The 14,557-nt window shown below is 41.9% G+C and overlaps 1 protein-coding gene across 2 annotated transcripts in view; it reads right to left on the bottom strand.

Annotated features, from left to right (window-relative positions):
* Positions 1 to 4,275: 4,275 nt before the first annotated feature.
* The window catches only part of LOC147612674 (uncharacterized), a 41,622-nt gene continuing 31,340 nt past the window's right edge, over positions 4,276 to 14,557 (bottom strand). The window contains exon 2 of one of the 2 annotated variants that reach the window (XM_086783241.1): positions 4,276 to 4,655. In XM_086783241.1, the coding sequence (XP_086639367.1) occupies positions 4,584 to 4,655 (72 nt within the window). In that variant the 3' untranslated portion in view covers positions 4,276 to 4,583. Of the gene's footprint in view, positions 4,656 to 7,436; positions 8,157 to 14,557 lie in introns of those variants that run through there. The other variant, XM_086783240.1, reaches the window with a different exon arrangement.

Raw genomic sequence — 14,557 nt, 5'->3', positions numbered from 1 at the left:
CCCCACTAGGTAGAAATCTTCTTTTATCTAAACATTATTCATAAGAGTCCCTAATTCTTTAATGTGTTTGGCTTATTTTGTTGAGCTCCCAATTATTCTAAAGTTAATTGGCCTTCTCCTAAGTTCATGCATCCATATACACTCTCATATGATATTAACCCATTCTTTATCATCCCTAATTCTACCTTACGAATTCCTTATTTCATACCCCCATGTAATATGGTACTTCATAAATTTTTATTGAAAAACGTAAGGAGATCAATCCTTTATGCGATCTAACCTATGATAGCAAGATTCATAACCTTAACATCGTCTCCTAGAATACCTCCATTCATCATTTACATTACTTCACATGAATCTTGCACCAATCATCTTCTATTTACTCATAGAATCCCTTGTTGAATTTGGCTATCTTTAATCCATCATATGTATAATCTGTATTAAAATTTCTAACTTAATCTCCCATTTATAAGCTTATCATAATCTCTATAATACTTCCTAACACAATCCCTATCTTAATCTCTAGCATATGAGATAACATATTCTTAAATTAAACTTTGATTAAAGAATCAATGATCTCTAGCTTAATTCAAAACAATCACAATTTGGGCAACCACTTCCTAGTTTGGATATTCTAGACTTTGTACTGGCCTCATTCTCACCTCTTCGATTGATATAGGTCCATCCTATTGGGTTTCCCCTTTCCATGATTTGGGAAGAGGAGGGTCCTTGGTTAGTTAGGGAAATATTTTCTCAAGTGGCCAGGTTGTTTACACATGAAGCATTTGTTCTCATGGAAAATCTCATTGCGTTGTCTTTATTCTTGATATATAGTTGAGGGAGAGCTGTTATTTCTAATCTTGTTGTTTGAAAGATTGGTTTTTCTTTTGATCTAGCTAGGGACGATCTCGATAGGAAAGGGAAAATTCTCCCTTGATGATGACCTTGTTGTTGACATCTAAAACATCTTCTTTCTTGAAAAGTCTTGATGCGATGTTTACGATGAGTCAGAGATTTGCTCTCTAACCTTGTGATCCCTATTTCTTTACCTTGACTTTTCTCTAGCTCACGATTCCTCTTAGCCAAGGGTGGGCTTGACGTTCCACTTGAATTAGGGGACCTCTGATTAACATGGAAGGACTCACGTCCTTCTGGACACTTTCCATATAAAAAACTTATCATAGTCTCTGGCCAATTATGGCTTTTGAAATGGAGGATGGCTTAGTAATTCTTGACTAGGTTATTTAAAGGAAAAGCCATGGCTTTGCTGAGGAATGGCCATGACTTGGCAAACAAATGACCGTGACTTTCGGATGAACGGCCATAGATATGGGATATGGAATGGCTGAGGCTAAAGACCAAGTGACCGGGGCTAGAATGAGTGAACAACCATGGGTGATCAAGAGTGCATATCACTGATGAAATCAGTTGTTGTTCTATAGGCATGTCCTTGGCTCCCTCTTGGAGTTTCCCTTTGCCCTTATTTGGTAGAGTACTAGTGGTAATAGTGGTTCCCATGTCTTGCTGCCATGGCAGTGTTGTAGTGTAGTGGGCTTGTGCAGCAGGATGTTGCACGTCAGCAGCTTAGGTAGTAATATTTTCCTATTTCCTTCATAAAACTTTTGGGTTGTCACAAGATTCTTAGGTACCCACCTTTGAGTAGTTGTGGCTTGAGGATGAGGTGGGATTTGTTGATGTCTTTGCTTCAGTGGTGGTGGATGTCTTTGGATGTTCTCCCTGACCTTGTGGGTTTGAGGTTGCCTTAGCTCAAGACAATGAGGTTTTGGTAGTGTATCTATGTGCCAAAGCCTTTCGTGTCACCAAGGTTTGAATGGGAAGGTGAGATCTATTGGGGATCCATAGGGTAGTAGCACCCTCATAGTAACCTTGTGCGACGAGGACCTTCTTGGGTACCCACACTAGTGAGTATTGGTGGGCCGAGTGGAGAACTTCGGTTGGGGGGTCTCGGTGGGAAAGGTTTAAGGTTGTACCTACTAGCAGTTAGTAGTGTTAGCAATGTTATCTAGGTTAGCAGGCAACATTGGCGAGCCTTGATGTGATGTCCAGTTTTGTCCAATCAGGGTGCCCAGTTTTGTCCACATGGAGTTTGTCGTTTCGGTGAGATGAGGCTTTGTTGAAGGGGTGATCTTGGTAAAGGATGGGCCAATTTTTTGGTGGCACCATTCTCTCTCTTTTGGTGATTAGGGGGCTTGTGGTTGGTGAAGAGGATTGTATACCTTGTGGGGGTGGGATCTGCAGCCCCCGTTGTTCTTTGTCCGTCATGAGAATCGTACACTGCTCTGAGGCAAGTGTCCTTGCATCCCAATCAATGTGACACCAGTTGTGGCCCATCCATCCTCTTCCCAGGAGGATTTCTTCTTGCATTGTCCCTGCAGGCCCAACATAGAACTTTCCTTGTTGGGGGTTATTCCCAATGTGAAATAGAATTGTCACAACACCTAAGCACTTAACACAATTTAAAGCAACGAATTTAAAGCAACGATAGTGATAGTGGCCGGGTTGTGGAGTAAAGTTGGTCGATCGAGAGAGTGCCATGTTTCATAGAACATTAAACTATGATTAGCACCCATGTCTACAAGCGCTAACCTTTGGGTGAAACTTGTTGGTGTGGTCATTCCTAACCACAAATGGGCACGTTTGACTTCCTAGTCCTCTTCTTTGAGGTCCACGACCTAAGCCATGTTTCCATGAGATTTGCTTGCCTCTAAGTTTCGCTTTCCTTTTCTTGGCTTCTCGGCATATAGCAAAGTGACCATAGTATCCTTGACCATGCCCATGATTTATCATCCGTTCCAGTCACATTGATAGCTAGTAAACCTTATCTGTATCCTTTGAATGCACTTGTAACCCTAGAATGATAGTTTTTTATGATCCATTTTGTCATTGATCAAGTATTTTTGTGTAGGTATAGTCCTAAGTACATCTCATCCACGCATATAAAAGTAAAGATTTCTATAACTAAGTTATTGTAGCATGTGCTCCATTCATTAGTAGATTACCCCTAGTTGAAGTTTTATCATAGTACATAAATTACATTTCGAGAACTCACTTTTCTAGCCAAGGCTAACATGTTTAAACTCTGAATTCCATATTCTATTTAATATGGACATGGACATTTCTTCATGACTTAAGCCTCTCACAATAACATATTAACCTCATGCAAAATGTCTACTTGCTTATACACATCTGGAAGAACAACTAGTTGGGTTCCTCTCATTCTTGTGGGGAATTCACTTAATGTTTCTTTATATAAAATCTTGCATAGTAGCTCTTCCTAGCTCAGTGGTGTGATCCCATCCTTTTTTAAGAATGCCCTTTTTTCCATGCATTAATTTCCTCATACCTTGCTCATATTTCTCCCTAAACCTATAAAAAGTTGTTTTCGGAATGCCATGCATCTCATATCATGATTTTCACCATATCATATCCATGTGCCATTTAGAAAGAAAACATAAAGCCTTATTTTAATTTCATCAATGTGACAACAAGAAACACCCAACATGTGGTAAACTTACTTGGTTCAAGCTTGTAAGGCCCCAATAGTTTTATGCAATTCCATGACCATCTTATCATCTTCTAGTTGGAAACACCTACTTTTGAAGAATTCAATGTTAGAAATAAGTAGCACTACCTTTGGTATTTTCTTTGCATCATTCATCTTTCCTCCTCTAACTTTGGTACCCAGATGAGTACACACAATACCTCTTCCTTTTTGGCAAGCACTCGTAATATTCTCCTAGCTATTCCCTTATAAATTCCCATGTCATCATTGCATCATAAAGCAAAGGAGATCTAATTAATTTGATGTTTATTATTATTGGTTTAAATGGATCATTACTAGAGAGTCTCTTGAAAAACAACCTAAGGATGTTTTCTATTGTTGTGGTACAAATTGATTATTACTAGAATTCATACTCTATTACCACACCCACTTTACACTCTCCAAGTTCTTTAAAGCTATCTACCTCATATAGACAGACCAAATTAACAACCCCTTTTCCAATTTTCTTTTTATCTTTTTTCTGACAAGAGTAATGCATTCCTTTATCTCCAACTTTCATGTATGTCAATGCCATCATACATGACTAGTTGTTTTCATTCAATTGTATCCTCTAATGTTTCAAGATTTGCTAATGTCCTCAAAAAGTCCCTCAAAGGTTATTTCAAAATACTACTATCCCGTAGTATGCGTGTATCCATATTTAGACAAGGGAGTGTAACAATATCTTGGAAAAACCTTTCCATACTACATAGCAATCCTCAAGTAGAAATCCTTGACAAAACTCATTCATCTATGCCAGAGCCTTGTATTTGTGAATCATTTCCACATCATTTCCTTGTTCGGCCATCACTACGATCATATTGGTGTCAAATCTTTATTGCCATTACAAGCGCCTTGAGTCCTAAACCTTTATTGTAGCCAAAGAACTAAGTGGCCTAGCCTATTCGGTGGTCCACCATTGCTCTCCAAGAGTAACCCTACCTTGCAAATCATGAACCTAATATGGCAAGATCCATGAGAACCATATGTGGTTGTACATGGGGTCCATTCCTTGCACATATCATAGCTTGAGATATTGTATGCGCAATAGATCTATGACCAGATTGATCATCACTAGATGTAGCTTCCATATCTATATAAAAAACAATTGACTTAGTTTAGTGTTAGTTTGCATTTAATTCATCTAATTGAACCCAAAAACAACTCAAAAGCTTAAACCCATCTTTTTAATGTCCAAAAACTCATGGGAAATTGGAAAGAATTTGTAAGGGTTTTCCCCAACACCTTATCCCCCCCCCCCCCAGTTAACTCATAAGTTTCTTGTGCCAAATCCATGGCACAAGACTATACAAATTCATCATGCATACTTTACACATTTGTGCACATTTCCATGAACAAAAACCTCACATAATTCATCATGTGTATGTACTCTACACATTTGTGCACATTTCCATGCAAAAAAACCTCACAATTCAAAAAATTAAAAAAAATTATGTTAATGTGAGATGGTGTTAAATCACTTAATCCCATCAATTAGTTACTTAATTGAATAATTAATTTATGCAAGCACAATACATTCTTTTATCCCCATCTCAAGGGTAGAACATGTATTTTATTAGAATACACATGCAAATTAGTTAGTTCTATCAATGGATTTAATCGAAGTCTTGAGTTAATTGTTTTTGGATAATAAAAATAGAAAAATCCAAAAATAAATGGACACTTACATGGATTAGAAGGATTTATTTGGATTATAAGGATGATTAGAGGATTATCGATGTAACTTAACTCTGATTTCACGCATCTAATGGAGCAAAAAAGAGCACTTGATTTTGTAAACCTAGGTTTATATGGTTCCCCTTTAAGTGAATGAAGGATATGTGTAAGCCTTTGTAAGAATGGTTTAAGTTTTGGACATCAATTTTGAAACAAATGTGAGTATGGGTAAAGAAGGAGGTCACTCCCTACGAGATTCAAGAAGAAAAAGCAAAGAGACAATATTAATAAATTTGAAAAGTCAATTTTGTCAAAATGAGACAAGCCCATGTGTAAAGGGTAATATATTAAATGGTTACATTCAAAAGCATACTCAAGCAAAAAAAACAAAAAAAAAAAGCAAAAGAGTATTCACCCGATAACTACACACTAACATGCTCTCTTTCAATCCAATAAAATAAACCAATACCTAGGGCTAACACAACAAAGCATTAATTAGGCTTAATTACTACTCTAATACAAAATGAAACACCCCATAGTAAGAATACACTTACATGTGTGTCCACCCAAGACCGATACTCACAAAGGCTAGCACGAGAAGCATGACCAAAGCACTCCAAATCGTGTACACACCATACGATGAGTATACACGAACATCCATGGGAACATACAAGGGGTAGCACTTGCCACCCAACCATAGACTCCAAACTATATGCAATGGTAAGCCACCCCTGAGCTAGAGACCAATACAACCTTGTCAAGCCCACATCCTCAAGGCATATGTATCTCACACCACGTACCCCCAGTCCTCATGGCTATCATTGAAATGGCTAACTAGTGGGCTAACTACAAGCTGGGTTCCTTGGGAGGCCCCTCTCCAAAGGTAAAGTTCAACACACAAACTCCTTAATGAGTACAATCCTAACTATATGGCCCAATAACCACATCACACTACTATAAGAATTGTGTCCACAACATGATCAAGATACAATCTAGAACCCTTCACCTCATTCTTTTATAAGATCGAGCATTTTCAATAGCCAAAGAGAGGAAAAAAAGCAACTCTGTGACCAACTAGTACTAATCATGCTGCCCACTCTCACTCAGGCCCTAGACTAATAATCCTGCAATGTAATGGCATCTCTGCTCCAAGGATGACTGAATTTTGAAACACAAATACAGCCTGCTCCACGACGAGATGCCATCGCTAGCTGAAAGGCTTTTTATCTTTTTTGGTCTCATCTGTCAGTCTTCATTCATAAAGGAAAGGTCTTATCCAAGGCTACCCACTAATAGAGGTGTTGCAGCTCTCAAGGAATACACGTTTAGTAGCATACATGGTATTATTGAAAAGGAGCAATCACAGTCAATAAGGATTATCACAATATCACACAAGTAAACTGAAGAAGCCATTGATGTAACAGAGCACAAACTTGACTACATTGCTTTCATAGAGAATGAACTATGAAGTACACCAATTTATAACCCTTTAGCCTTTCCAGATGGCATCCTTTCTTAGATCACCTCAACCCTATCCTATCTCACACACCACTATTGTCTAAAAGACCCCCAAATGGTGTTTCCCTCTGGATTTGCATGCTTTTCCTGGATCAAGATGCAATAAAGTTAAGTTTTACTGTACATTTGAACTTTTTGTGCAAAGAAAGTCTTATATATACTTTCCCTTGAGATCTGACAAATGCTTGAGTCCTGCAAAAATATTTCGCTCAACCTGCTAAGCATCTAATGCATGGTATATGAGGATAGAAAAACCAGTAAAATCAGTGAAGCCATTCACTAAGTACTAGATTGCTTCTCTGCAATAGCAGCAACAGTACATGTTTTATATTGTGGCATCTACCATGGTTCGTCTTCTTTTTATGGGAGAACAAAAGGTGAATGCAAGAAGTGGAGTTGTCCGTGATCAACAATAAAAATGCACAGTCACTGTTCCGCAACAGTGACTATGATGGAAATGTACTAATGGTCAGGCATATGGTGACAGCTCTAATTACTCGGGTAAATTTTGATATAAGGTTTTCCACGCCCTTATCCAAGTGCCTGGGTAGTGTCATAATTTCGTGGAGCTTGACATGCAGGGCATGAGCATCACTTGAAGAACTTGAAATCATACTGCTGCTTCAAAAGAGAAGGGTGGCAAGGATGCCTACATAAATGAGGTACCAATTCCATGAGGTATAGCAACTTGCATCTTCTTCAACTTTGAAGACAAAGGAAGTGCACCTAACTGCACTAATCAAATTCAATACAGGGGTTTACAAGGACAGTGTTTACAAAGTACACAGCCTTAGCTTCACAATGAATTACCAGTCCTCCTCCTGATCACTAGCCTATTTGGAAAAAATGGGGTATATGCATGCACCATATGGTGTCTGCAGTGATAAATTTTATACAAGTGTTCACATGCAGTGTGCTATAATGTAAGAATCCAAGATGAAAAACCAAGACGTATCTCGCTATCAAAGGCTCAGCTAAAGGTGAAGCTACAACAGTGGGTTATTGATGACCTTGATTTCATGTCAATGAGACCCATTGGACCTCAAAGGTTCTATAAAATCAAAAGATCATGACGCCATTATTCCAATCCTCAAACTTCGCTATGTTAACATGGCAACAAAATTTGTATCAAACTGCATTCTTGACCCTTAAACTTCGCAAAGCAGCCACACAAGCTCCAAAAGGTCATCAGACCATGTGACATGGTGCCAATCTCTTCAAGCTTAGGACTTCTCCAACCCAATTACTGTTCACCTTGTGTCGGGTTATCAGGCCCTACATTATTACCAACACTGTCATGGGCTTCTTGAAAACGAATGATTGGGGCTGGACTAGCAATGAAGGTGGGGACATCGTGTCCTGGCATAAGCACTGACAGACCCATCAAACACGTCTTCTCCTGCAGATAAACAACACCAGTGACCATTAGCTAGAACAGGGAGCAAGATAGCACTCACATTTGCATGTCATCCTGTTATTGAGTCTAGATACCTTGCAAGTAAGCTCCTAGTAGTAAACAACAAAGAACCTGTCCACTGAAAGGCACATTATAACCCTCACATGAGATTATTAGAACGATGGAGTGAAAGGGGGGATTCCTTCCATGGCTGGCCACTCTCAGAGGGAAGCTACCTCGGATGGGGAGGGGAAAGAGCCACATTGGGAGTTGGTAGTGCCAAACTAAGCCAGAGTCCCCTCTGGTGAGAAAGGAGCTCCTCCAAGGTGCAAATGGGGAGGCGCAACCCCTGCAATCTCAAGATGCAGGTCATGGCATAGGCAACAAAGAGGACGAGAGAGGGGCAAAGGGCAGCCCTGGCATATCAACCAGGAGACGGGAAAGCACTCACTTCTCACGCCCTAAATGAGCATATGGATGTGGGTAGAACATACTCATCAAAATTGTTTATTTGTCAAAATTTGAATGTGCACTCTCATCAAGATTTCAAATCATGTTCGATCCACCCTGTCTACACCCCAAAATCAAGGACCGTGAAGACACCCTGACGACCGCGGTCACATCCCAGAAGGTAAAGATGATGTCCACAATGCTCCGATGCACCTATCCTGGATAAAGTTATGTATGGATAAGGGTATGCTGTGTTACCTTCACCGGATGACTATGGCATGTATGGATGATGCACAGAAGGCTGGATACTGATGTAAACTGATGATTCAGGGCTGAGAACTGCTGTGGACTGAAATGCAGACCTGTAGGGATGATGCTGGACTGAAACGCAGGTGTGCTGCTGCTGGACAGAAACGCATAAGTGTACTGCTGCTGCTGGACAGAAACGCAGGCTGTTCTGCTGCTGGACAGAAACGCATAAGTGTACTGCTGCTGCTGGACAGAAACGCAGGTGACTGTACGGCTGGTTCACATGCAGAAAACGCAGGCTGTATGCTGAATCAGGGACTGAACTGATGCTGAATGCAGGCGCCTAGGGCTGTAGGGACTGCTGAACTGCAGGTGTTGGAGAAATAGGACTGGCTGAAGCAACCTCAAACACTCCAAGGGCTAGATGAGACTAGTCTAGTGCTGAAGGCAAGGGAACTCCTAGGGCTGAGGAGGAAAGCTCTTGGCACACTGAAGACTGAATGAGAAACTAAGCCCTATGCAAGCCTATTTATACTAACTGGAGGTTGGTCAAGTTGGCTGGTCATTTAATAAAGTTTATATTTATAAATGACAAATAATGCTAAATAAATACTATAAAATATGGAAAAAATACCAGATAAATCCTTGTAAATTCCCTAAGAATTCTGGGATGTTCTAAATGATGCACAGGCATATGAATGCATATTATGCAGGATGCAGAGTGCTTTCTGATGCAAACCCTAAGGCTTTTACTGACTCTACATGCATGAATGATTCTCTCCAAGTGGGTTAAGGGACTTGACTGACTGACTGGCCCGCTAAGGCTGAGGAATGACCTACGTAGCTCGTGCCTGACTTATCCTGGACTGAGGATGTACAATGGAGTCACGGCGTACGACAATTATCATCCTATTGGGTTCTAAAACTGTACAACTGTTGCACTTTTGATGATGAGCCATCTTGTCACCATGCAGAGTGCAGAGTGCATGTGACATTCCCTCCTGATTAGCGTCCAAGTAGTCCGCCAATAACTGGGGGTACTCCTGGAAGAAGTCGAGCCATACGGCTTCGTGGGTGCCTCGATCTCGGAATTTCGTATAACTGACGAATCCGTCAACCGGAACCATGCTTCCATCGATGAAGAAGGATCTGCTCAGGCTCAATCACTTCTGCCTCGTCTACCACGTCTGGCTGCTGTTCATCTGAAACATCAAACACTTCTAGACCAACATATGGTTTTAGCCAAGAAACATAGAAAAACATCATGCATTGTCCAACTGGCAGGCAACTTTATCTTTATGGAGACATCACTTAACTTCTTAATTATTGGAAAAGGGCCAAAACTACGGAATGAAAGCTTGGGACAACGTTTGGCCACTTGTTTCAATCTTTGCTTCATAATACGCAAATAGACCCAATCCCCTTCCTTGAAGTGGACATCTCGTCTAGACTTATTTGCCTGTCTGCTATATGCTTCCTGAGCTTTGGTCAAGCGGTCCTTGACTGACTCAATGATCTCGGAAAATGCTTCCGTGGTTTTATTAGCCTCTAAAGATGGAGACACCATTCTCGTCAAAAGAGAAGAAAAACAGCGACCAAAGGCTGCTTCATATGGAGTCCGTCCGACACTAGATGAATGAGTGTCGTTCAAGATAGCTTGGACCAATGGAAGATAGTGCTCCCATTTGGACTGCTAGTCATGACAGTATGACTTGAGGACATCAAAGGCCAACTGGTTATAAATTTCTGTCTGGCCATCTGTCTAGGAATGGAATGCACTAGACAACTGCAACTTAGTTCCGAAGTTTTCAAATAATGCCCTCCAGAAATGCGAGGTAAACTTGGAATCTCTATCTGATGTTATGGTGCTAGGCAAACCACAAATTGGATACCAATGCTTGAGAAACAAACGGGCTACGTCCTCGGCTGTGGCCGTATGCTTGCATGGGATGAGCATGTAGAATTTACTAAAGCGATCCACAATGGTAAAACACTGAGTGTTACGGGATCCAGTGGATGCTGATAGAGGCCCTACAAAGTCCATAGATATGTCGGTGAAAGGTCCGTCGGGGATAGGCAAAGGTTGAAGTAAACCTACCTTCTTTGTATGGGGAACCTGGACTTTTTGACAAATCTTACAGGCTTGTACATGTGCATAGACATCACGCCTCATCTTTGGCCAATAAAAGGACCGTTCTAATTTCTCGAGGGTACTGTTGATACTCCTATGTCCTCCAACTAAGGAGTCATGGGCATCGTGGAGAAGAGCGGAACCCTTTTCCCGAGTAACGCAAAGATGGTTCTTGTAGAACAACCAACCGTTCTGTACTGAATAGTGGCCAGGCTCAGAAGTGAGGGCCAAACTATACTGAGTACCAAACTCAGGGGAGTCGACATACTAATCTTCTAAGTCTTTTTGAAACCGGCCTCTGATAGAAAACCAGAGTGCGGTAGACTAGCAGTCACCCGTCCACTTGTAGTCTAGATGTGAAAACAAAGCAGATTGGAGCTAGAGTGCCCAAATCTGAAAACACAGCGACACCTGTTGGCCCCAAAGCTTGGCGCCCCTTGCGGTATTTCTTTATTCAATTATAATAAGATGAATGGCTGAGTACAACACAAAGATCAGCCAAGAGTTTACACCTGTATGTCCAATCTGACGGCCCACAAATCCTTCTTAGCACAGAGGATCTATGCACACAGATCTGTGTCTCCAAATAACACACTGTGCCTCCCTCTGATCAGCCAAGATCACTAAGCAGGCCAGCCATGGGCATACATCTGGCATAACTCAAGTGCATGATACATCATCTCAGCTCAAACATACATGTGCTGTCCAAACTCTGTCTCAACCCTTGTCAATCTGCCATACCCCTCCTCTCACAAGGGGCCAGATAACTCATATCTGCAACAGACATCAAGCAGTAGAAAGAGAGATAGATGAACAGAAACGGAGCTTACCAAATTCAGCTCGTGAAACAGCACTGGAGGAAGCAACAGCACCAATCTGTACTTGCAGGCACTTGTATCCACAACCCTGCTTCACACATGTGCTTGTACTTGCCTGTACCCTCCTCCTGATGTTCACTCTTATGCTGTCCTTGAAAGTACAGATCTGAAAAACAGCACTGTACTTGACTGTACTTGCCTGTACTTGATGATACTTGCTTGTACTTGCTTGTACTGGACGGTACGGGCTATTTCTGCAGTGAACCTGAAGTAGCCGCCTGCTGGATTTTGCTGCTGGTCACCTGCGCTGACTGCAACAGTGTTGCCCAGCTCTTGTACCTGCCCTAGAACTGGCCGTACAGTGTACCTGCAGAAGGTACAGAGCTGTACTTGCAGTCGTACAGCACTGTACAGCCTGTATTCAGCAGTTGCAGGCGCCTGTATCAGTCCCACAGCCCTGCGCTTTTCTGTCCTCAGCAGCACCTGCAGTCGTACAGGGTTGTACGGCTTCTGTACGGCCTGTTACAGCTCACAGCTTGCAGAAAACAGCAACTACAGCACAGATACAGCAGCCGCCTCAGTTTCCTTGTGCTTTTCCACGCTAGAGTGTCCCTTTTGCTCCACGACTCCCAAAAGGGAAGAGAGAGAGAGAGAGGAGAGAGAAACACTCCAAAAGTGGCTCCTCCCCAAAATAATCCCTAGGGCCCCAAACTTTAAAAGTTCCCTAGGGCCACTAAGGCCTAGGGGCAAACTTTAATAAACATTAAAGTTTAATGTTTCTAGTTCCCCCCTTCACACCTAGGGATGTCCACACATCTTAAACTCTGTCCGGGCACCCCCCCATGTGAATCATAAAATATTCTGACTCTGCAACCACCATGCCCACACTTGTACTGTTCCATTTTCACAGGGCCATGACATACCCCCCTCTTGAAAAATGGCAAGCATCCTCGATTGCATTCTGGTGATGCATCAAAATATCCAAAGTGAAATATACAATATGGCAAGATCAGCGTCCCAATCTCTCTAAGCCATACACATGTATCAACATTCACTGCAAACCAATGGCATAGTAATAGTCCAAGTTGTATACCACTGTGAACCATACATATCCACAACAATCTCATGTGACTAGTACACATATATCATAGAAGTCCCATAAACAGATGTACTGTCAGCCTCAGTACCTTCGGGTGAGATAAAAACTGCACCAAGCGACCTCTAGATGTCATCTGAGCCTGTCTGTATCAAGGGAGTGGAGGTGCTACCCCCCTCTTGAGCATCAGGTAATGCTCCAGACCCATGCTCTGCTGAACCTGAATGAGCCACAATAAGAGTCGGCTCTAACTCAAAGGCATCGAGATAAAGCTGCAAAACCTGAGGTGAATCTGTTAAGTCACCTTCCTCCATCCACTTCGCATCCATCGGTGAATAGTTCTTGAACTTCACAAGATACCGACGGGAAACTTTACCTCGTACCTTCCTTTCTTTATGTGCCAGTATCTACTCTGGAATCACAACCTCATCAAGTTCCTCAACTTCCGGCTGAGCCTCATCTGATACATCCTCAGGCACATCCCCACGGAAAGATCTAAGAAGACTCACGTGAAAAGCATTGTGAATCCTCCAGTGATGTGGTAACTTCAAACGATAGGTTACCTCACCAATCTTTTCCAAAACCTGAAAAGGCCCATAATATCGCATGCTCAACTTAGGGAATAAGCGCTCTTTACCCTTCATCTTCTTGAGTCTAGCCTTTTCAAAGCGCAAAAGAACCCAATCACCCAATGCAAACTGTAAATCACGTCTGTGACGGTCTGCGGCTTTCTTTTGCTTCTGCTGAGTTTTCTGGAGGGCCAACTTAACTCTCCGATAAGCTTCATCCAAGCTCTCCACATACTGATCAGCCTCAAAGATCTTATCCTTTGTATGCAAAATGGGTGGAATCTTCTTTCCTCCTTCCACAATCTCAAAAGGCGCCTTGCCTGTCGAGCTATGTGTTGTTATATGCAAACTCCACCAAAGGAAGATACTTTTCCCATTGTTGCTTGTGCTCTGACACATAACACTTGAGAAGATCCAACACTGTAGAGTTAGCCTCTTCTGACTGACCATCTGTCTGTGGATGAAATGACGATGAAAACTTGAGAGTTGTACCCATGTTGTCAAACAACCCTCTCCAAAACAAACTCGTCATCCGTGGATCACGGTCACTAATGATAGACGTAGGCAAGCCATGATACTTGAAGATGTTCGCCATGAACAACTTCACCATATGATCCACTTTAATTGTCTTCCGCACGGGAATGAAATGTGCCTGCTTACTGAACCTGCATATGATAGTCCAGATGCCATCATTTCCCGTTTGTGTCCGTGGAAGATCAAATACAAAATCCATGGCAATGCTCTCCCAAGGTCTATCCGGAATAGGTAAAGGCTGTAATAACCCAGGTGTCTTCTGACGGTCAAACTTTACCTTCTGACATACGATGCATTGCCTCACAAAGGCATCAACATCTCTTCTCAAGGTTGGCCAATAAAAGAAAGTCTCCACTGCTTTGACCGTGGCGTCAATACCTCTATGACCTGCATACGGTGGAGCATGACTTTCAATCATAACCTTGAGTCGCAATGGCCTGGTAACACACAGTCTGCCATGCATCAATAAAAACCCATCTCTGAGAGTATAATGCTCATGCCGCTGACCCTCAGACATCTGATCATATAACCTTTCAAAATCCTCATCATGGGCATAC

Source organism: Cibotium barometz, chromosome 45 (genome assembly GCF_041138505.1).
Source record: "Cibotium barometz isolate CiBa-2024 chromosome 45, ASM4113850v1, whole genome shotgun sequence".
Taxonomy (NCBI): domain Eukaryota; kingdom Viridiplantae; phylum Streptophyta; class Polypodiopsida; order Cyatheales; family Cibotiaceae; genus Cibotium; species Cibotium barometz.
This window is presented reverse-complemented; position numbering and strand designations above follow the sequence as displayed.